This window comes from Thunnus maccoyii, chromosome 15 (assembly GCF_910596095.1).
Source record: "Thunnus maccoyii chromosome 15, fThuMac1.1, whole genome shotgun sequence".
In the NCBI taxonomy this organism is placed as follows: domain Eukaryota; kingdom Metazoa; phylum Chordata; class Actinopteri; order Scombriformes; family Scombridae; genus Thunnus; species Thunnus maccoyii.
In genome coordinates, this window is record NC_056547.1 from 11,502,218 (window position 1) to 11,526,473 (window position 24,256).

The following is a 24,256-nucleotide window of genomic DNA, read 5'->3' on the forward strand; positions in this document are numbered from 1 at the left end:
TGAAAATGTAGTAAACATGCAAAACATTTAGGAAAATATGACATTAAATACAAGTGTAAATAAAGAAAATGTAAAAATAATTGTACCCGTAGTAAGTGATCAGAAGAAATATTTAATCATTATTTCCTTATTATATTATGTTTTGCTACAATCTCTTCTATCAACACAAATTAAAAGATAAATTGGGGAAACACTATAACCAATAAAGGATTGTGTTGAACCTGCATGATCTTCAGCACCATCCAACTTAAACTTCATGTTGTAACATACTTTTACATGCCACAATGTACAGAAGTTCCACAAGTAATGCATCCGAGTCACAGACAACATCATAAAGTTTTGTGTTCAAACTGGAGATCCCATTGACCTTAATTGTATGGATCCCAGGAGGTATTGCTGGTTTCCTCAGACTGGCAGACCCTGGGTGAGGGTTATATAAATATGGTACTGCACGTCCAAATATTTATGCAACCCTACACACCAGCGTAGTCTTGACGCAAATGCTTTATCGCATTCACTTCAAGAATCAGCACATTCCAGCCATTGTACCCTGACTAGTACTTCTTTTGTCTGTCTGTTTTGTTTCATAGGTTATTTTCTTCTGGTTAAAGAAAATTATAGGACTTCTCCAGTCTGATACTTGCTGCGGGCATCAATTGACATGTGTCACATGACCTGTGATGCACTAGAGGACCAAAACATTGCTAATATCCGCAGTACAGGTGTGTGACAGAGTGCAGGGGTTTTTTTTGGTTCCTTCTCAGTTAAAAGCTTTTGATCCTAGGCACCTTTGACTTTGATCTTGTAGTATTCAAACTGCCAAGTTACCAAGCAACTGATATCATTCCTGTTACAGTTGCCCTCCAATCAGATCAATAAGAGAACATTTTTACTGGACATTCATCATGGTTACCAAGACTCACCTCTGGTAATATGGGGTCCAGCCCAGCGCAGTTTTCGTTGCATTTGTCGTAGACAAGGCGCAGCTTGCGGAAGAGCACAGAAAGCATACGTAGGTGTTCCTGGAGTTTTCCCAGCCTGTCCTGGTGGGTGTTTGGATGGTAAGTGACTCCATTAGGCAGCTGAGAAGCACCACAGAGGAAACGCTGTGTTAAGCAAAGTACAGGCCTGCAATTTTGCTAGTGCTAATAAAAAGCAACAGCCATTGATCCCCACTGACTGCCAAAAGTACTACAAAGCCTCTGTTGTTCTCTAGCTGGTAATAGTCCATTAGAAGCCTTCTACTAATGCACAATAGATGCACTTTCATTTACACCGATAATAAAGTGATACTCTCTTTTCTGCTTAAGAATGGGAGCAACTGGGCTGTATGGAAAAATGTTTATGAAACCTGTTTATGAAGTGTTTCCCTGATGCAGCAGCACACTGCTGCTGCAGAATGGTCATTAATATCAATGGGCTACTAATCATTAATATCAATAGGCTACTAATGATTTCCACTCGCACACTGCGCGAGCACGATAACACCCTACGTCATTGTGGAATTGTTTTGAGTCACTGATATCAAATGCCAGATTCCTTTCTCTCCTCATTCTTCAAAAGGACATAGGGCAGTGTGTAATGTGTGTGCGTAGCGAGTGTGTGGTTGAACGAGCGGCAGAAAAGTGACTGTGAATGCGAGCACAGTGGAGGAAAAGGTTAGCAGTGAGCTGTCAATCTGGCAGTAAATGTACAGCACGGGTTACAGTGTGTCAGTTAATAAATTTCTCAAGACCAAGAAAAGTCATGACGTTGCCACCCCATAGCAGTCAACCTAGGAGGGAAACACTGTTAAGATCGTGTTACAGTATGTTAACTGGTCATTATGATATTATAAAAACCACAATTTAAGCTGTCAAACACAATCTCAGCAGCATCAAAAGTTTTACTGCTCCAGCTGCTGCGCTTTGAAAGTTTTCTCTCACTCTCGTACTGAGGCCGCAGTGGCTTTTAACTACAATGGGTGTTAAAGAGTAACAAGAGATTTTTTATTTTTTATTGAGAGGATCGACAAGCCTCTGGGGCAGCACTGTCTGATTATTAACATCCTGCATTACATGAAACAAGCCTGCCTTCAGGGCAAGCAAAGGGAAAAGAGAGAGACAGAAACAAAGAAATAGGGGGGAAGACAGACAGACAGACTGATAGAGAGTGGGAGGGAGGCGAAGAAGAGACGCTAGATGAAGAATTTTTATGAGTATAAAGACAGCCTGTGATTTAAAAAAACAAGTCACAACAGTGCTGTTTGTGCATTCTGTGGCTGAGGCGGACTTGTTTGGCCTGTCCCCGGCTGTGATTTTAACAATGTGCAGAAGGATTGTCTCCGAGGAGCAGGCAGACATCCATGATAAACTCATGCTGACCGTGTCTTCGGGACACAGTCGGAGCTGAACTACATGGGAACTGCAGAGCAAACTGATGATGACTAATGTATAAAAGATGTAAAGAATAATATCCTGAATACAGTGTTTGAGGAATGAACTTGCATAACTTTTTAAAGTCCCCCTCCACTCAAAAATTTGTTTTGCTTATCGTTACTTCGCTTGGATGTTTGAGCTTCACTCTGCAGAATGAAAATATAGATTCTGGATTTTTTCAATGTGGGAGAAGGAGTAATGTCATTTGAAGAATTTTAACGAGGTAATTAAACTTTTTTGTAGAAAAACCACATTAAGAGATCAATTGTTATTTTATGTCTTAAAACACGTCTCGAGGGGATCTCGACAGCTGTCTGCCATCATTTGACTGCAGTAAACTTGTGCCCCTACATAAAAATAAGGGACATATTTGAGATATCTGTCTGACTCATAGGGACAGCTAATATTTCAGACAACATACTGTGTGTAATGTGGTCTCTAAAAAAAAATGAACCAGTGGGAAAAAGTTAGTCTGTAGCCCTTTACCTAAACTGTCTTCTCACTCTAAACATTTGTCATACTGTATTACTGTTAAGAAGTATTATTCTACATAATAACTTCCTGTTATTGCTAGAATTATACCATTGTCATGTAAAACCCTTTGATTCCAACAAGCCGCCCCTAATGTGAGAGATTGAATGTTGCACCTGAACTCTGACTCATTTAATGTCTTACATTGTTATCGTGATTTCTGACAGCAGCTTATACCTTGAGCGACATACTGAACAATACTTCCATCATTTTCTTACCAGCTCAAGCTATTTACAAATTTGTAGTGAGAACATTGGATCCATCCATTCACAAGCTTGGCTTCTTTGCACTGGTTGCCATTTTCTTGTTCCTAACATGCCCTGTGTCCTTTAACAATAGTCAGGTGCCCAAACGAACATGACACATGTTTTTCTTACTGTAATCATTCCTCCTGCTCATGCTGGCCATTAAAGGACCAGTGTGTAAGATTTAGTGGCATCTAATGGAACAGTCTTGGCAGATATGGAATATAATATTCATAAGTATGTTTTCACCTGAAAATAAGAATTGCTGTGTTTTTGTTACCTTGGAATGAGCCCTTTTTATCTATATAGAGACAGGTCCCCTTTCATCTAGGCTGCCATGTTGCACCACCATGTTTCTACAGTAGCCCAGAACAGACAAACCAAACACTGTCTCTAGAGAGGGCCTTTCATGTTTTTCACAAATTTCGCAGCCACCACAGGCTCTCCTACATGCTTGGAAGGGGAAGGTGAGGTATATTCATTCGGTTGCAATCTGCAACCTCACTGCTAAATGCCATTAAATTTTACACACTGGTCCTTTAAGAGGTATCTTCGTAATGCACTTTCAGTGTAAGTGATGGAGGACAAAATCCACAGTCTTCCTCTCGTGCAGAAACGTATTTAAAAGTTTATTTGAAGATTGTGAGGCATCAGTCATCCAAATTAGTCAAATCAATTCAATATCTTTCAAAGTTCCTGTCTTTTTAGTGCCAAATTCCCTCTTTTTGTTACAATCCTCCCACTGCAGCTGAACAGGAAAAACACTGTCTGGCGAGACACAAAGAGGGAATTGTTTACTAAAAAGACTGTGACTGTGGAAGATATCCATTTTATTTGACTAACTCAGACAGCTGAAGCCTCATATTATCTTCAGATTAACTTCAAAATAAATTTTTGTCCAAAGAGAGAACTGTGGATTTTGTCCCCCCTCACTTACACTGAAAGAGCATTTGAAGGGGATCTTCTAGAGGTCAGTATGAACAAGAGGAACAGCGAGCAAAACCTGTTTCAATGTTCATTTGGGCAACGGACCATTGTTATGAGACAGACTTGAAAAATTGTGAACCTACCCTTTAATATTCAGTCTGTCTGCTTTGTGACAGTGCATCAAAACATATTTTCAAAGAACTGACTGACTGACTGACAGCTGTATTGTTACTTGCACAATAGTGCTCTGCCATGTTATCATTAGACCTATTATTACTATTTTAGCATATTCTTCTACTCTTTTTTCCTTTCATGTCTAATTGTTGGTTTTTTATGAATACATTCTGCTGCTTTATCTTTTATACAGATGTGGTTGATAATAAATATTGCTGTTTTTACTCCTTTGGGTTGGGTTGGGTTGGGACTATGGGACACATAGAAAAAAATATTAAAGACAGAAGAAGGGGGGGTAACAGAAAAGTGAAGGAGGAGTGTAACCTTTCTTCATCAACTAGACTTCTTATGCCAGATTGACAGGCATGTTGGCAGGGAGACAGACCTGCATGTTCCTGAGGAGCTGGAAGATCTCCATGGTCCTGAGCACAATGTCTTGGACCGTCTCCTGGCCGATGCGGCACAACGAGGCCGTGTTGACATCACGTGCTGCCTGTGCCTGCTGCTGTTGCTGCTGAGGCGGCTGCTGCCCGCCAAAGGGCGACACTAGAGGAGGGGTTGTCATGGAGACAGCAGATGAAGATGATGGAGGAGGTTCAGGTCCAGGTGAAGTTACCTGTCAGGCTATTCCACACCAGCACACCCTTACATGCCTTGATGAAGTGTTTGACAGAAGCAGAAGATAAGAAGGGGAAAAGTGAGACAAGTTAATGTAAAACTTGTTCTGATACTAAACAAAACGGTAGTCACAATATTTTATAAAGATACTGGCATAACATCTAGCATGTTTTATCAGCACAATAAAATGTACTTGACACACAGAAAATGTGGTGGAGCTCTCTAAAAACTTCACAGCTGACATAAATCAGCTAAAACGAAACGCTGTCTAGCTAAGAAAGATTTAACACTGATAAGTCACTGTGCTAACGTTGTAGCCTTCCATATAAGTTGTATTCAGAAGAGGTTCAGAAACTGTTTTACGTGCCTTTACATCAGTTAAAGTATGTTAGATGCTATCCTAAACCTAAAATGCTATACCCAAATGCATTCAGTCAAGTAACGGGTTATTTGACCTAACGATAAGGTAAAATGTAGAAGTGGAGTGGTTGTCACCTAAGCTAAGTGGACAGTCACAGCACACGACACTTCAGCTCTCTCTCGGTTTATTTTTATGTGTCGTTGAACTATTTTGCCACGACGGGACACTTTACATCACAGTGAGTGTTCATATTTATTTAATAACATATTTGACAACGTGTAATGTTACCTGTGTGGCGATAATTTATCTGTTTTGTTGACATGTCAAGTCCCCTGCTCTGCTCCAAGGATGTCAGTTGCCGCAACTATCGCGAGAATACTTCTTGATACGGTGACTCGTGGCGGTAATTAATGAAGTAGATTCGCAACTTGAAAGTGGGTTTTTTGTTAATTTGTGTAATTTTTTTCAGGAGAACAATATTAAAATTCAAACAACTGAAAGATCATATCATTTTATACAAACTGTATTCGATATCTATCTTTTTAATCACGTCCTTTCTTCCAAATACTTCTACATACATGACAACATTACGGTAAAACAAAGCGCACTACAAATTTGTCCAGGCTTCCAGAGTAACAGCGCCGTAGTCTGGTCTATTCTTACATGACAGCCAACAAACACACATCTGACTTCATCAGCCCCCAAGCCAATTTACACCACATGATTGCTCCTCATGGGTCATTATAACTTTTTGGTAAGCATTATTCAAATTCATCCCATAACTGGGTATGCTGTGTGTACTCAGTATTAAATGAAATCCTTCAGTGCATCCATCCATCCATTACTTATACTATACAGCTGTGCTTGGATCATTTTGTGAGGCGTCAGAATTCAAATTAATTTGAAATACAAGACGTGTTTTAAATAGACAGTGGGCTATACAAGGCTGCTTCTTCAGCATGTGCTCTGCCATGCAAAATTACTGCTCTGACTTACAGAGACTGGAAATAAGAGCTTTATTGAAAAAAGGAAAGGCTTTGCCTTCAGGCTTGAGTGGGGCTGAAAAAGTAGATTAGGATGCCTATTACTTAATTTACATTATTCATTCAAATTTGGGGTTACAGGCTGGATTTCAATTTCCTTTTATCTGGAACACATTTTGTGTAATAATAACCTAAAGTCATTTCCTTTCTCGTATTCTCTTTCTCTAAAAAAAAAAAAAACACACCCTATCTACAACACGCAACACTGATATGAAAAACACTGTCTCAGGTTCACTTGATTGCCCACAACTTCTTAATTGCAGAAGGAGTGCAGGTTACCTTGCCAGGATGAATGAGCGTTACTCTTACAATCCCCATCTGCCATACCGCCAGACCATCTGAGCTGTGCACATTTAGAAATTAGTTTCTCCATAATCATGCAGCCTTCCTGTCTTGCTGGTGTGTTTAATTGGGATGAGGGAGATGTGATGGTGAGTGGGTGGGTGGAGGCAGGTAGTGCGACGCTGAATTCTACATTTGACATTTGTAAGAATGAATCTTAAAAATAACTACATTCATTCGCACATCACAGTCACGGAAAAGGTTGGAAAATGCAAATGAGGTGTGTTGGTGCATGCTGATTGTGTGTGTGTGTGTGTGTGTGTGTGTGTGTGTGTGTGTGTGTGTGTGTGTGTGTGTGTGTGTGTGTGTGTTTATCATGTGGGCAGGGCTGAAAAGACAGCTGTCTACAGGCCCATAGCGACTTGAGAGCCCATCTATCATCACTGATTAAAGCGTATAGAGAAGCAGTCAGAATGCATTGATCACATCAAGGCAAGTTGATGGAAAATGCATTGATTTAAAGAGGCTTTTTCATGTCAGTGTAATTGAACCACATTGAGACAAAACATTCTTGTAAATATCAAAGACTGTCATTCAATCACAAGGCAATGTCATCAGAAATATCAAGAGTTTCTTATCATTTTCACCCAACCGTGTGTGGTCACCACAGTCACAGACTTTACCGGAGAGCAGGAGGAAGAAGATTCAAATGAAATATTGAACAAATAGGCAGTGCTGTATCTCATTACCTCTGTGTGTCTCGTGCAGCATACTGTAATTGATGTGCTGTTGCATGTAACTGAGGCCTCCAGCATAAAAAACATCACATTACCTTGAGACTGACAGCAGGTTCATAACACTGCATCATCTCATCAATGCTGCAAAAGGCTTGAACCTTGAACATGAAAGGGCGAGAGAGCAAAAGTGAAAGAGAAACAAAGAAGGATGGATGGGTAGTGAATAAAAAAAGGCACAGAGGTAAAATAGGTGAGAGTCAGACAGAGAGCAAAAAGTACAGAAACAAAAACCTGAAAGAGTAACAGACAGAACACCTCTTGTGAGGAAACATAAACCGTGTAATAATTATTAGCTGAGGGGGGTATCAGGCCTAAAAACGGATTATCTAGCTACCTAGTGCATTACTCATGCTTTAATTAAATACGCACTGATCTGGTCCCTCCAGGGCTAAGTTCAGATGGAGAGAGAGGGAAGTACAATGGTCTGCTCTGAAGGCAGCAGCAGGCAAAGTCCATTCAGCTGCTGACAGCAAGTTTCACTTCCAAAAGTCTCTAAACACAAGAATGAGATTAGAATAGCTGGAGGTTTGGGATACAGGGATTGTGGGTGTGCATGTGTACTGTAAAAGTGTATGTGAGCAGGCGTGAAAGAAGTACATCAATCAAAAGCCTATTTTATTTAATATCTCAGTACTAATATTTGTAGAACAATATGTCATAGTCCTATATGCAGTTGTAAGGTACTGTACATACCTGTACATACATATCTGTATATTACATTGAAATTACATTTTTTTCATGCCTTTTGAGGATTTTAAGACATTAAACTTGAGCATTTTGAACACCACTTGTGATTGTTTTGTTTAATGTAAAACTAATATCTATTTTGTGTGTAAATGTTGTGTTGTGCATTTCAGTGTGTTTATTCATGCTTATAGTGTATATTTTTACTTTGCGCACAGGCCTAATTTGAAAAAGAGATGATCTAAATTAGATTAACTATTCAAATATTAGTTTTATTACTATTTTAAAAAAAAACTCAAATAAAGCATGCTGTCATACCGATAAAAGACATAAACTTGTACTATACTTGCAGTACCAATGTACAGCTTATTACCAGACCTGTCATTGTATGTTTTCAGTATGTATCACCCTCATTTTAGTTTAGTTCTGTATCTTGTTAAGATTTTCTTTTATAATTATCATGATTTGTTATTTATGGTTTTATTTTTTCTTGTATTTTGTGATTTATGTGACTTGTCTGCTGTAACAATTCAATGTAAGTTAATTAATAAGTTACTTTATAAAGTTATCTATCTATCTATCTAGATATCTATTTGTGTCATAGGAGCAGGTTACCTGTCCAATAAATCACTTTTTATGCAGTCATAAAACTTAGTTATACAGACTTTCTACTTGTAGCATCAATGTTTAAACCCTAAAAATCTGTGGTTAGCAGGCTGATCACAACCTCATGGTATGCAGCCAAAAAACAAGTGGAGATCTCAAAGTTAGTTTCCATATATATCGAATATGCGAGTCTGAATTTTGGCGAAATGTGAATAAAATTATGCACAAAACACCTTTAATATTCTCATTTGATGGAATTGTGCAGCCATAAAAACAGGAACAATGTTGTTCTGTCTTGATTGAATATTTCATTGAAGAGCAACAGTAATACAGAATATATATCGTACTGTCAGACAGTGTGGAACAAGAAGATTTTTACAACATTAAATCCACTTAAAGGGACAACTATGTAGTTGAACTGGAAGTGAAATCTATAAATTAAAGACTCCATAAGGAAAAATTGAGACCGTGAAAGATGGCACATGGACACTTATGTGTCAGTTGTTATTGATGGTGTCCTTGACCATGCTACTGAAGCTCAGGACACCCATGACTCTCACCACAGGAAAACCGTAGCATAGAAGATGGTCAAACAGACACTAGTAGTAAACATTTAAGTGTCAATAACATGTCAGGGGCCCCTGGTACCTCAAACATGGTAACCCAGGTCCATTAAAAATCACACAAAGGAGTGGCTGGCTCAAGGTCAAAGAGGTGGGCGACTGTGTACACTTGTTGCCCAGCAACAGAGGAGCATGTTGGTAGTAATGGGTTAACTGGATGCAGTGTTTTGTCACTAAGGATTTTATGACATTGTAAGTCAGACTTTGAAAGCAATACTCTTAGAAGAAAGTATTTGAAAAGAAATATTTTATTGAATAATTCATTTCAGCTTTACCTGTATAAGTGTACAAAGGCAGTGAAAAGGCACAGTGATCATGTATTAAAATACAGTACTTCTCAGGTTGCTGGTGTCAAGAGTCCATGCATACAACTATTCATCAGTCAACATTTACATGTACAAGACTCATGTGTGCAAATGGCTGTCTGCATCCTATGTCTTAGGTTGATATAGCTCAAACAAAAATAGGTCTCAGTAAACACATACACGCAACACGGTAGTTAAAGGATAGGTTCACAATTTTTCCAAGTGTCTTAAACCAACAGTCAGGTGCCCATATGAACACTAGAAAGAGGTTTTCCTTGGTAATCATTCCTCCTGTTTATACTGGCTAAATGTGCTTTCAATGTAAGTGATGGGGGCCAAAAATCCACAGTGCATCCACACAGTCATTTTATGCAAAAATGCATTTAAATGTTTATCTGAAGCGTACATGAGGCTTCAGTAATCTGAGTTAGTCATATCCAGTGGATATCTGCCACATTTATAGTCTTTTTAGCATCAAATTCCCTCTGTATGTTTCCTCAGTGTTTCCCTGTTGAGCCGTGGTTGAAGTATAGTAACAAAAAGGACTTTGGCACTAAAAAGACTAATGTTGAAAGATATCTACTTGATTTGACTTCATATTAGCTTCAGATGACTACTATGTCAAGACAGACATGAAGACTTGTGAACCAGTCCTTAAATGTGTGTTTGGGATAGAGAATAAAATATTAAATCAGTGCGCACTTAAAACGCTTGATCAAGTAACAATGTATAGATCGGGAAAAGACAAATATTTATTTTATACAGTGCATAGTGATTTCTGTTTCAACATGAACACACTTAAAAGCAAAAGAAAACTCGTGAATATAATGTTAAAACTTCATACAGGAGGATGAGGAAAGGTAACGTTTCCTATAAAATCATTTCCATCATTAGCCAGCTTGGCTTTCTTTTAGGCACATGCTCGTTATTTTAATATGAACACTTCTTTGGGAAAGTCAGCACAAAAGGCACTTAAGGCACAGTCATATGTCTCACAGTCTTGCGACTCACAGTAAAACAAAAAGACCTCAAGGTCCAATTCACAGTGCAGAACAATTAAATACTGATATCACTGCAGGTTAGGATTTTGATGATTCAGGTGGGTTCCTACATCTTGGGAGCCTCACACAGGGTACATCCAGGCCTCAGGTCGGCCTGTCTCTCCATTTGAATCGTAACGGTGTGGAAGTTGTAGGAGGAGAAACAAGCCTGTGTCATTTCTCTTAAAACTGTCTGAGCATCCACTGACTCGTCTGCAGAAGAGAGGGGAAGACAATGTAAATTAGCAATCACCAATGTGAAAAAGTACTGAGTAACACTAGCAGCCCCATGAGGCTGTAATGACTAGAGTGAAAAGAAAACTGTTTTTCTTTGAGTCTTTCCAATTGTAACAGGAAAAAAATGTTTCAGGGTAACGCCAGAGGAAAGTTACCTAAGTCAAAATGGTATATTATCTGTAACGTGACCATTTTATAGGACATCAGGCTAAGCATTCATCAGTCTTTGAGCTGACATTGCTAAAACACCCTTGCTAACGTTAGCGTTAGCTGGCTAATGTAACAGCGTTACAGTGAGATGGCATTCATTGAGTGTAAACAAACTAACAGACACGCACCCCTAAATGATTCATGCTGTGAATATGGAAGTAAACCATTACCTATTTATTTACAGACCCAGCAGACACATACAGCTTTTTTTGTTTGAAAAATATCTATTTCCTTATTTAGATAACATTAGCTAGATGCTCCACTTTCTTTACCAGTTACCGTTAGCACTTAATGTTTTCTTTCTGCCATTTGGTGCAGGGCAGATTGCTTACAAGGAAAACAAATCAAGTAATTATTATTTTAAAAATTATTATAAACTGAGGGACTTTTAATAGAAAGAAATGGTGATGAGTGGAGCATTCAGTCAGTTGCTTTATATGTTAGCATTTTATTGGGGACAAAAAGAATCTTGCAAATTCAGTCAAAGAAATAAATGTTTTGTAAATGTAGAATTGTGTGTTGCCTTCGCGATATTGCAGCAAAATATTCCCTGCAGCCCAAAAAGCATTTTCCCCATAGACTACCATTATGAAAGAGACATCTCTAAAACTGTTGACAGGCCAACTCGACCTGCAAATAAGGTAAATTATATTATGAATTTTTAATCCACTGTGTGTGTTATAAAACTTTCTAGCTAGAAACTTTTTTGGCTCATGCGCCAGGCGGGAAACTTTCATTTGACAGAATAGGCACCATCTTTGAGTCCAGTATCTAGTTCTTATAATACATCCATGACTAAAACACAGAATGTAAAATATGGTCTCCAGACAGAGAACACAAGAGAATATACTTTGCATTTTTGTTTGGTGGTTTCCTCTCACCTATGGCTACATGTGCAGACATTACAGCCTGGTTGACGGTGAGGGCCCAGATGTGAAGGTTGTGGACCGCTGTCACCCCCTTCACCTTTAACAGACCATCCCGGACTTCACTAAAGTTCACCCCTGCTGGAGTGCCTGCGACATAGACGGAAAAGGGAAAGAGGAGGATGTAAGTAGACAGTAAGAAAATGGTCAAAAAGAGCAAGACTGTGCTGCAAAACTGTGCACAAACATTGCATGTTGACAGCGTTTCTTAAGGTCCGGGAATAACAACCTCACCTTCCATCAGGACAAGCAGGATATCTCTCATGATTGTGAAGGTGGTGCACAAGACTAATATGGAGAATAGGAAGGTGCAGATGGGGTCAGCAATCTTATATTCTGGCTGAAAGAAACATAATACAGAAAATTAAGTTTAAATATTATCTGACATGCTTCTCATCTTTGTAACAAAATTATTTGGTTGCTTTTGCACAAGATTAGCATTTCTCAAAAAGCATAAAATCCTGATGACAAACAATCTGAAACCCTTTCTTCTGTGAAACTGTTAAGAAAAGCAAAAGTTTGGTGGATGGAGCGCAATATTGAAGGACACAGGACAGTGACATTGTATTTAGTATTTCTTATAGTGAAGCTCATAATATTTGCTGTAATGACTGCCTAGGGAGAGGATCAGCAGCACACTGAAATCATTGAGTATTCTGCAGACAGACACTGTGAGCACCAAAACAGCATGTGGACAGAAAATACAACACCATCTTTCCTGCTGAGAACAGCAACAGCCTTTGTTCAACATTCCTCAAGGGTGAGCATGTTTTTAGCACTGAGAATACAGAAGATTGAAGGTTAGAAGCTAAAAATGATTCAGGAATCAATAAAAAGAGAGCTACGCTGCAGTAGTCTCACACTAACAAAGGCTAGGTTTTAAATAGCCTTAAAAATACAATTAATATCAATAATACATCATTTTTGGCTGTTATTGTTACAGATTACTCCTTTTTTATTATTGGATCAATACGTAGAATGCAATATATGTAATTTCTATTAATGTGATATATAAAAAAGGCCTGTGATTATCCAGAAATGTATTACATAATCTGGGTTTATTACACATTCTATATTTTTAAATGTATCACATTAACTGATTACATTTTGACCAGCTATTATATGAGTTCGTAAAGACTATTTCTGTGCACAGACTGATGAAGTAAAATGTTTAATTCCTGGGTCACTTATCGTTTTATTGGGAAGGAAATTACTATATAAAATTAGCCAAGATGTGGGAAACTATTTTGATAATCTTGCTCAGTTTGCCCAATTCACATTCTGTTGCAAGTACTAAGTAAATGGTTCCTGAACATTCATTATTAGTAATAATAATAAAAAAAATATTGATAATTTATTGCTCCTTTCATCCTGTGTGCACACATAGAGACTCCTAACCTTGAAGAAGATAATGATGGCGCTGACGAGTACGCTGACGCTCTGGAGAAGATCTCCCACCACGTGTACGAAGGCTGCTCGCACGCTGGCATTGGCCTGCTGAGCTCTACGCCCTGACAGGAAGAAAAAAAACAAAAAAAAACAGGACAGTAATTAAGTAAGCCTAAAGCTAATTATACTTGGATTATGATTCATTATGTACTCCATTATAATGACATTATAATGCCCCCTCCCACAGTGCCTATTCAGTCATATTTCAGAATAGTGTGCATGCAGGATTAAACACTTAATATTTCATGGTTTAATAGCCAACGATGAGCACATTTGAGATGAGAGTGACCATTACAACCAGAGTGACCACTGAAACTGACTAAAGTTTTACCAGCTCTTCGGAAACCAGCATCTGAACCTTCAAACCCTGGCAACATACCTTGCTCGGCTCCTTTTTGCTCCACATCATTATTCGAATGGGTGTGGTTTGAATTATTCGAATGGGTGTGGTTTGATTCTTGTCCTTTCTTGTGACTGTGACCATGACCATGTGAAGTGAGTCCCCCATGACTGTGACCATGGCCGGATTGGTGAAGGGTGAGGGCCATACTGTTGAAAGAGGGTTAACTCAAGTAAGTATGAGTTAGGAGGCGTTTTGGCAACATATTATTACACATTGCCAAATGTCTTCAAGAGTTAATGAAATTAGATTTGTCTCTGTTACTGCTTGAATTAAATCATAAATATTCAGCACACTGTACGGCGATCAAAGCTGTATAAACGCTCACATAATATTGGCCAGCACAGCACAACCAGAGGTAACGAGCATGAGCATGCCATCGATGGTGTAGTCGTCGTTGATGAGGCGCTCTACAGCCAGGTAAACCAACACTCCAGTTACCAGCCAGATGGTTAAAACTGACAGCAGCGCACCCAGGATCTCTGCATGGATGAAGAGATGAAGACAGTGGGGAGAGAAATGAATCAGGATGAAATACAACAAGAACTCTGGTGACACACTGATTGAAATTTGCAAGTTGGCAGATCTAAATAATAGAAAAAAGCAACAGAAAATGCCTTGAATTGTTATGTATCACGATTTAAGAAGACAGCACACACCATGTTCCAGTTTAGGGGTGAACCAATTATTAGTTCAGCGCTGATCAATAAACTCACAGTGAAGTCTTATCTTAGAATTTTCAGTACAGAAAATAATTAAGCACTAACTAATTGAGCACTGAAGGTCTTCTCTTGTTTGACATTAAACAAAACTATCCACAGTGGAGGAGACTCAAAAACTTCAGCTTCCACGTGAATCATCATCCACTACACATGACCGTCTGTGGTTTTATTAAAAGTGAAAAGCTAAATTTGTTTTAACAGTTTTAACATGTCTGACCTTTCCCTTCAGTTAGCATAGCCAGACTTACTTGCTGGGAGGCTGCTGAGCCCAAATTAACCCTCACACTTTTTTTGCATTGCAAACATATACTGGAATACTACCTCGTCCTAGATTTACTGTGTAGTAAGTTGATTGAACATATTAATTTAGGGATATGCAACATAAAAGCACACTCTTTAAAAAAAAAGTCCAATAAATGACACTGAGCCTCACTGGATGTCAGCAAACAACTATTTGCTATGTAAAGATATAGTGGAGTAATGGCGTCCTGAGCAGAGAATGAAGTCACACTCCCTGTGTGTGGTGTTATTCAAGCTTCTCTGTTCTTTGTTTTGGTGGCCACACCACCACGCGTGCATATGAGTCCCTCCTTGTCCTCCATGTCCGTTTCCAAGGTGGTGGCTGCGTCACAAACTTTCTCAAATTACAGCTAAACAGTACCCTAAAATATGTTCCTGAAAACATTTGAGGCAAGAAGAAATAGGCAATGCACTAACAGAATCTTGATCCATATTTGATCAGCATGCTTAGTTTGACAGTTTGATTTGAGTTTCATGAGTTGTCGGCTTTTTTTTTTTTTCAACTTTATTGAGTAAACGACGCACACGTTTGTTTTGGTCTGAGATGTTGGTGCTATAGTGTAACATCTAGTGGCTGAATGTCATGTATTGCGACTTTAAGAAAGGGCCTGAAGATCGGATAATGTTTGAGTTTGATTTTGAAGTATGTTATTTTGAATTATGAAATATTTATTAATTCAAGAAAACTGGTCATAAGGAGCCTTAAGCATAATATGGTTGATATGGATGATATTATTACCCGATACTCACCTGTATAGGTACTAATTGTGTGACGTGATTCTGCTGTGTTCCTCCTGCTCTGCCAGTCTATAAGTAGGTCATTGATTTGTTGGCTGTCAGGTTAGATCACGGAAAGCAACAGTTTTCTGACTGCGCACATAAGTTGTAATCATTTGAGAGTCCTGTTTTCAATCTTATTGTTTTATTTGAAAAGTCAACTGTAAAAGTTTATATCTCGGTGCGTGCTTTACAAGTGTCGGTTACTCCCCCTAATTGCTGGTGGTTAAAATTAGTTTGGTTGATTGGCCACTACAGATAAACTAGCACAGATCAGCTGATACACAGGAAGTGTGGAGATTTTAGGGGCCCCTGAAATTCCCTTAATAGTGTCTTTAAAGTTACTCTCTAGCAAGCAAGAAACACTGTCTAGTAGGCTAATTAACTATCATAACCAACCTACAAGTAGCTTTCAATTTAGTGAGAAAGTGGACAGTAAGGAGATAGATCTTAGTGTTTTGTAAGAGATGAAAAATATCAAGCAAAGGAACATAAATGTAAACTAATAAAATCACAAAAAATTTAAAAAAAGCCTATATTGCAAATATATTGCTCATCAGAAATTCAAATTCTAGATTATTAGTACTGAACACAAAATCCTGTATCAGTCTATCTAGGGCTGCAACCAATGATTATTGTCATTATTGATTAATCTGCCAATTATTTTTTCAATTAATGGATTTGTTTCATCTATAAAATATTGAAAAGGGCCTGCCTCAAGGTGACCTCTTCAAATTACTTGTTTATTCCAAAAAACAATCCAAAACCCAAAGATATTAAATTTACAATCATATAAAACAGAGAAAAGTAGCAATTCCTCACATCCAAGAAGGTCTGAACCAAGAAATGTTTGATATTTTTGCATAAAAATAACTTTTAAAACAATGAATCGATTATCAAAATAGTTGATTATTAATTTTCTGTCAATTAATTAACTATTCATCTCAGCTATCTATAGCTGTCTATTAATACCAAAAACTACAGGATAAAGGATTTCATGTTGGTGGATTAAGCAACACAGAAAATGTTTCTAATGCTGCTTTGAACTCTGACAGCAGCTCCTAACAGATAAACGTTGTTACACTGTACCTGCACGATGCCAGCCGAAGCTGAGCCTGCGTGTGGCAGGTCTAGAGGAGAGCCAGAGGGATAACAGGCTGATGATGAAGCTGGTGAAGTCCACCAGCAAGTGGGCGGCGTCCGTCATCACTGCCAGGCTCCCTGCAAAATACCCACCTGCAGAAAGAAAGAGACAGTTACTGAAATGCTAGATTTACACTTGTGTGGAAAAAAATAAATATTACGAGTAACAAAAAAAGAGAAACGGTGAAAAGAAGTTAATGAACCACAAGAAGTTCTCAAAAGAATGGATGATGGTGCAAAGGCAAGGGAAAGAAAAGGAACAAAGAAACAAGAACATGGAAGAGAAGAGAACTGGAGGAAGTGAAAATAGACAATGACGGAAGGAAGACAAAAAAGTCAGAAGTAGGAGAAAAGGTGACAAAAAGAAGAAGTGACTAATCAATATCTTAACAACTAATCATCAGCCATTACAGACTGATTTACACTAGTGTACTGATCTCGTAGTGGATGATACACTGGCTCCGAAAGTGTGAAAAAGAAAGAAGACATAGAGCAAGGAATCGGGGCGTAAAGATTCAAGAAAGCGTGAAAAACATAATGACTCACCGAGGATTTCGCCGACCATGAAAATCAGGCAGACGACAGAGACCACATACAACCTTTTCCTGGCAACTTTCTTCTCTCTCTCGCGATCCTCCTGTGCGTGGCTGTTGTCATGGCAATGTTTGATGCCACTGGTGCCGTCTCTCTGTAATACCTCTTGGCTGTGCGTGCTGGAGGAATATAAAAAATCAGAGCAAATGCATTCAAGTGGCAGGTACTGTAAAAGCACATAGAGGACCAATGTCTTATTTATTATTATTATTATTATTATTTTTGTCATCTACGACTGATTTTTTAACACTTCTTTAGGGCTGCAAGAAAATATTTTCATTACTGATTAATGTGTAAATCAATTTTTCACTTTATCGATTAACTGTTTAGCCTTTTAACAAGTTCCCAGTGTCCAAGGTGTTGTCTTCAAATCACTTATTTTGTGTGAAAAAGTCTAAAATCCAAAGATATTCAATATACAGTGATATAAAACAGAGAAAAGGAGCAAACTGTCACATTAATGAAGGTGGAACTAGCAAAGTTTAGGCATTTTTACATGCAATGACTTGAAAAATTCATCAGAAGTTGTAGTTACTTTACATGTCAATGTGACGCCATGTTTTACCCAATAGTCTATAGTCTTTTCATACAATAGCTCTCTCAGTTGTGTTTACAGTGTCCATTATTCATCATTCTTCTTAGAATTTAAGTCAAATTAATTTCTACATTCAGCTTATCTCAGGGGAGGCGTTCTCTTACCTTAAAGGGACTAACCAGATGACCTCAGAGAATGGATAAAATACAATCTGGTTTTATTTAGGTTTTACAATAATATGATAATTACAAGTTATAAAAAGTAAAATACAAAGAATAATTGTAAAATTTATTTTTTTTAAAAAAGGGGGAAAAAAATATACCCTCTGTAGGGTTTAAAAGAGTCAAGGCCCCGAGACCTATTTGGTGTCTACTTTTATATTATTCGTCTTCCAGCTTCTTTCATCTCGAAATCCATATATGTTTAACAACCAGAACATCATCAATCTATTGGATATTTCCTTGTTTGTGTTGTACATCACAATTCATAGAACTCTAACACAATAATACATATTTACATTTGTAGGTCTTAATGTTAAAAAGGTCAAAGATGTGGAGTCCAAGGTTCCGAGGTGTCAGTCAGGTGCAGAAACCACAGCTCACTCCGGAGGCCACACACGCTTCTTGCTGTTCATACAAGTCGTAGACGTGTTAAATTTGTGTAAGAGCAGATTTGTGTAAGAGTCCAGCTGCAGCTTCATGTATTTGTTTATTGTCCATTTTTAATTCAATTATTATAGAAAATTATTTGAGAGGTAGGTGTGGTTGGGGTGTGTCTCGGGCATAACAGAGTTAAGAATTGAATTTAAATCCATCTATTGTATAAAAAAAATGAAAAGGGGAAAAACTAGAAATGTGTCTATTTAGTTGTTGAGTGACAAGATCAAGCTGTATGATAAACGTCATGTTCACCCACATGAGTCATTCAGTTTTCAGCACCTCTGCTGGCTGTTACTTTTAATCCTAGAAAAGCAGGCTACTTTACAAAATTACGACACAATCTTCTATCTTGCACACATCCCCCTCTGCGCTGTAAAATGTGCCAGTGATGACCGGATAAGCACTGAAAACCCAAGCGCAAAAAGCGGTCAACACAGCTGACTGGGCTGCACGTTTGCGCACTGCTAATCCCAGTACACCCACAGACCAGTCCCGTGTGAAAAACCAGTAGAAACAGAAGAACGTGAGCAAAGACACTGCCCACAGCACAAACACCATCAACTAAGGAAAGTTTTCTTTCCACAATAGATTAACAAAAAAAAAAAATCATTTTCACACTATATGTGATGAATGTGACACTTAGGCACACTGATTAACTAACAAATATACATGTATAGGAATTATCTTCTAACACAAGATAAACAAAGGATTACAAAATCTTCTGTTCCATTTTTAAATTAAAAATTTGGCGCAAATGTAAGAAATAAAAAATGAAAATTCACCTTCCCACATTGTTGTACGTGTTCTTCACCTCTATCACCAGGGGAACCCTCTCTGGATCCTTGTTCCTGAACATGACTGAATATCACAGCTAAAGAAAATCCTCAAACTCAAAAAAACAAAACAAAACAAAACACTAAAATAAGTCTAATTTAACTTAACAGTTAATTTACTGGTGCTATTTATCCAAGCGTAATTTCTACAACTTGTTAAGTCTCCTCTATTGTCTCCTCCTTGGAAATAGTCTCAGCAGCTACTGGACATCCTCCCAAACCAACCGGGGTGCAAACAACTAAATATTTGATGCAGCCTTGTGACTACAGCTGTTTGCACCGTGTGCAAATGAGCGGCCGCCTGCAACGCCTCAGAGCTCAGTGATGAGAGAGGAGGTGACAGACGATCAGCAGAGATCCAAAACAGAGATAAAAAATGAAGACATTAGTGCCAAAATATCACTGGATAAAGTGTTGGTGAAGAAAACCTGTAAAGCTCGACAGCTGGGATTAAGATGCTGTTTAAGAGGGAATTTAAGACCCTATTGTAGTCCTGTAATGTAAACATTCACCAAGTTTTGAGTAATTAGTTGATTGAGTGCACACTGCGCATCAAAATCTGCGTGCGCTCCTCTTCAGTCAGCCAAGAGCAGCCCCCTTTGGACCCGCCCACCTCATTTAACCAGCCGGCACTCCGTGATTATACAATCAAACTACAGAGTGCCGTGCGCTCTTTTCCTGTGTTAACTTATCTGGCACTATCACATGGCCATTAATTAATGAATTGTGCAAGAATTACTTAATCCTGGCTGGTGTGAAAGTTACTAATTCTTCAATTTTGTGTTTTCTATGCTTTTCGAAAAGTAGAGCATCTATATGTCTATAAATCTACCTATAATTAAGTAATTCTTATTTTGAAGGCTGTTTAATTTTCATTAATTGATATAAGTAGTTTTGCATTTCATATTTTCATTTTAAAATGTCTGTAAAAATGGCGACACGAGGGTCTACATGCCAGGAAACACGCTGAGCAGGCTGGTTTTTTTTTTAAAGTTTGACAGTCTGAGTTTCAGCTATAGGGAACTGTGTAGTAAGATCATCTCTGCAGCTCTGGATGAGAAGCAGTTGTTTTAATATTTCGTTACTGAAATCTACCACAAGGTGGAGACGATGGGCCATCTACAATACGTGTCATACAGCAAGTCATGAACAAAGAATAAGTGCTATGAAGTTCTAAGAAGATGCCACAATGTTGATGAATTTCTACATTAATTATTATTCATTTATATGGTTAAGAAAGGCCAGTGAAAGTGTGTTTTCCAATTGGGTGCTCAAACTCAAAAATACAAATCAGTTCAAAAGTCATCACCATTATCATCATCATGTCTGATGCATTCCAGCCTTCCTCAGAGCAGCCTATAGCCGAAACACATCAGACATGATATAAGGTGCCACTTTTTCCCACTTTTGAACTCATGAATGTATTTGTCAGACTGTTTGGGTGCTCACCTGTTCAGAGATTTTGGATCTATCTACAGGTGTTTGGTTTAATCCGGTTTGAACTTATGTAAACCCAAACCCATCAAACCATCTCAAACCATCTCCATCTCTTCATCTCTACTGTGTAGTTCAATTTGACAAACACGTCTCTTTTCTATGCACAGCAGTAACGAACAGTGGATGTAAACTCAAACTTTGCAAGCTTTCACAAAGACATACTGTTAAATCTTTCCATTTTCTATCATTTTGGTTTAATTTGATTGAAGCAGACACCTGCATATACTTGTTATTCTTCACGTGGATGGAGATGAGTTCCTTTTCTGTTCCAAAACATTAAGCTTAAAATAGACTGAGGGAAAAAAATAAAGAAAAAAAGAAATGCCAATTGCAGAAAAATAGTTGTCACTAATCCACTCATTCAAAAAGTTACGTGTGACGTTGCTGCTCATACCGCTTCCATCAGTGCTTTCAGTTCCATTGAAAGCAATGTTAAGAAGATGAGACAGACGTACAATGGGACATAAAGGCAGTTTGTCTTATTCCTTTTGAGAGTAGTGACGTTTGTTTTCTTGAAGAGGTCTAAAAGTGGAGCCTGATTGACTCTAAAAATAGCTTTCAATGTGTCGGGGCTATTTTCAGTCGACAGCGTCTGTGGACTCTAGAAAGTGGGCCTGTATGTGTTTGGTTTGCCAAGGCGTTGTGTGTGTGTGTGTGAATAGATGATGCAGTGGGTTGCCAGGGGCTGCAGAGTGAGGGGAAAATGGAACGAGAAGGGTTAGTTACACATGGCTGTTCACACTGTTCTTAAAAACCCTGACCCTGCAACGGGCCACTCACCAGGGTCCATGAGAGCTCTACTTACACTGCCGGGCTGTTTGTGCATGTTTGTACATCCACAAGTGTGCACATTTGCATGCACTCAGTCCTGACTGTTTTTGTAAAAACAAGCAAGGACTACTGCAAACCTTAGGCTCTCTCTTAAGATACGCAACTGTTGTTGCCCTGGCAACCTCCCGCCTCCTCCCCTCCTCTCTCCATCCTAATGATTACTGAGTGTGTGTGTGTGTCTGTCTGATAAAAGGCCCCAAAAGCAGTAAACAACTCCAGGTCAGGCATCTGGACAATGCAGTGACGTCAGACGTGCTCTGTCACATTCACACACTCCAGTGACGCCAGTTCACTTTGCCAAAGAGTTAGGGGGGTAATGTTTGAGAGACAGGAAAGCAAGAAAGAGGGAGAGCGGAGGAGGGAGATGGGAGTGTGTATGAAAGAGAGAAAGAGACAGCGAGTTCCTCATAAGTCCTCAGAACTGCCAGGGGACTCATAACAGAGGAGAGAGGGAGATCAGACGAGGCTGTATCTGCACTACAGCCGAGAACGCGTCACACAGCAGAGCGTCTAGACGAAACCCAAAGGGGGGGAGGAATTGAAGATATCACCGACCTAACATGATGGAAGTGGTCCTAACCAGACTGCGGGACTTCTCCTGCAAGAGCACCACCTTTGACGACTGTAAAGCAGCAGGACAGAGCGTGCACAGGGACCCTCGGACCCAGGCCGACTGCCTGAGGGAAGGGTGCACAGCTGCAGGAGAAGGCAGCAAACTGGACATTGAGGGTGCACTGGCTTGGCTGCGTAGGGAACTGGTAAGACTAGAGCTCTGAGGAAGTTTCACTCTTTCCTTAATTTTAAAGTCACTCTGTCTGATATGTTGTGAACTCCAGAGTTGAGAATAGACTTGAACAAACTTTCAGTGATGAATAAAATCTTTTAACCAAGACAGGTTTATATGGTGAGCTAACATCATAAACAGATCATTTAAATTGTTTACAAAGAAACATGATGTAGATGTGTAATAGGACTGCTTGAGTTGCCAGTAATGCCATATTGGAGATAATTTAATATTAAAAATAATGCTACATAGCAAAAGAAAAACAACATACTTCCATTAGAAAGTCCCTCTGTGTGGTCCTGACATTTTTAAGCATTTTATTGGCCATTATGCAGAAAGTCGAGTCATTTGTCACCCCAACAAAAAGACCTCCCGGGTCATTATGATTGTTTGTGCTGGAGGCCCAAGTTATTGCCTTTTTTGTTCCTAAGATGTAGGTCATGTTGTTACAATGTCAGCCCTTTTAAAACCATCCTCTCCAGTTAAAAAGGCCCAGTGTGTGTGTGTGAGTGTGTGTGTGTGTTTATGTGTCCAAATATGTTAGGTGTGTGTCTGTTTGCACCTCTGTGAGCAATTGTGTAAGGCTCATTGTCACGGCCTAATATATCACTTGGCATTTAGTGCATTCACTCAGACGGCTCGTCATGGTAACCGAGTGACCTGAACACACAGAGAAGGAGAAACCACGTGTCTGAGCCAAGTCAGACAAAACAGCCATAAAAGACGGCGGCCCCCTGGCCGGTTTAATAACATCCCTCTGTGGAGCAACAGTGAATAACCACATCTAAACTCTACTCATCTTAAAGGCCCTTAAAAACATAGATTCTCAATCAGCTACTGTTAGCGATGGGGTGCTATACATGAACATGCACATTTCTGCCAAAGTTCAAAAGATTTTGGTTAGTTTTAGATGAGAGATTTCTGTATTTGTGTTTTTGTCTGTGCTCTTCTCACTGACTGGTTTGAAGTGATCAGTTGGAAAAAGGTGATGTCACACACTTCTGCGCACCAATCAGTTTTAGAGATATTTCAATCAACATCTGATATCAGTTGTGGGGGGGTAAGTTAGGGGGTTGCTTACGATTCCAGGCCATTGTCAGTAAAGTCTGATCAAACCACACTCACACAGTCCTGATGAGGCAGATTAGTTTGTTTAGTTTCAGAGTGTTAAACTCTTGATAGATAACACCAAATATTGTTTTTCCCCCTCCGAACATCAAGTTTTGCAAGTTTAGCAATGATTATTTAAAGCGTCTATAATCAATATTTTTAATAACAACAAGGTATCAAATGACATTGTGTAAGAGGCGTTGCTCGTCATGATGAACATATTATCACCCGACTCTGTAGCTCCTCTTGGTTTTACAAAGCTTTTTATTGAGTTTCAGCTCATTATTTAGCTGTGCAGCTGCAACTTTACTGTTCTGGTTCACTCTCACTGCTCTCATAGCCTCGTTCTCAGCTGCAGCAGTTAGCTGTTTTTGGAGAAAAAGCTCTAAAAACCCACTGTACACAGCTAAAGAGCCAGATATATAGATAGGAGCTGATAGAGAGCAAAAAGAGAGCTAAAAGAGAGTGAATATTCATCATATGGACAGAAACACCACTCCAAATGAATGATAATGTTGCTCTGTAAAGAAGCAACTGTTTGCTGACAAGTTTGCCATATAAACTTAAAAGGTGATGATCTGTCAGTTGTGTTGACA

General features: G+C 38.9%; 2 protein-coding genes across 5 annotated transcripts in view; both read right to left on the reverse strand.

Moving 5' to 3' along the window:
• med30 (mediator complex subunit 30) overlaps nucleotides 1–5,666 on the reverse strand; it is a 38,854-nt gene extending 33,188 nt beyond the window's left edge. For both annotated transcript variants that reach the window (XM_042436599.1, XM_042436598.1), the window contains exons 1-3: nucleotides 5,562–5,666; nucleotides 4,680–4,947; nucleotides 924–1,082 (exon numbers count right to left, since the gene is read on the reverse strand). In XM_042436599.1, coding sequence (XP_042292533.1) covers nucleotides 924–1,082; nucleotides 4,680–4,859 — 339 coding nt within the window. In that variant the 5' untranslated portion in view covers nucleotides 4,860–4,947; nucleotides 5,562–5,666. The remainder of the gene's footprint in view (nucleotides 1–923; nucleotides 1,083–4,679; nucleotides 4,948–5,561) is intronic.
• A 4,633-nt stretch (nucleotides 5,667–10,299) lies between these two features.
• slc30a8 (solute carrier family 30 member 8) lies at nucleotides 10,300–19,888 on the reverse strand. Of its 3 annotated transcripts, none has more exons than XM_042436633.1 (10): nucleotides 19,867–19,888; nucleotides 19,388–19,494; nucleotides 17,364–17,530; nucleotides 16,764–16,910; nucleotides 14,204–14,357; nucleotides 13,855–14,024; nucleotides 13,425–13,537; nucleotides 12,261–12,366; nucleotides 11,982–12,116; nucleotides 10,300–10,866 (listed from the first exon to the last, which is right to left on the reverse strand). In XM_042436633.1, exons 2-10 carry the CDS (start codon nucleotides 19,459–19,461, stop codon nucleotides 10,721–10,723), a joined length of 1,212 nt encoding a protein of 403 aa, XP_042292567.1. In that variant the 5' UTR covers nucleotides 19,462–19,494; nucleotides 19,867–19,888; the 3' UTR covers nucleotides 10,300–10,720. The 3 variants fall into 3 exon arrangements, with proteins under 3 accessions (XP_042292567.1, XP_042292568.1, XP_042292566.1); XM_042436634.1 differs by lacking the exon at nucleotides 19,867–19,888 and adding an exon at nucleotides 19,592–19,777 and having other exon boundaries at nucleotides 19,388–19,488; XM_042436632.1 differs by lacking the exon at nucleotides 19,867–19,888 and having other exon boundaries at nucleotides 19,388–19,777.
• Nucleotides 19,889–24,256: the final 4,368 nt, after the last annotated feature.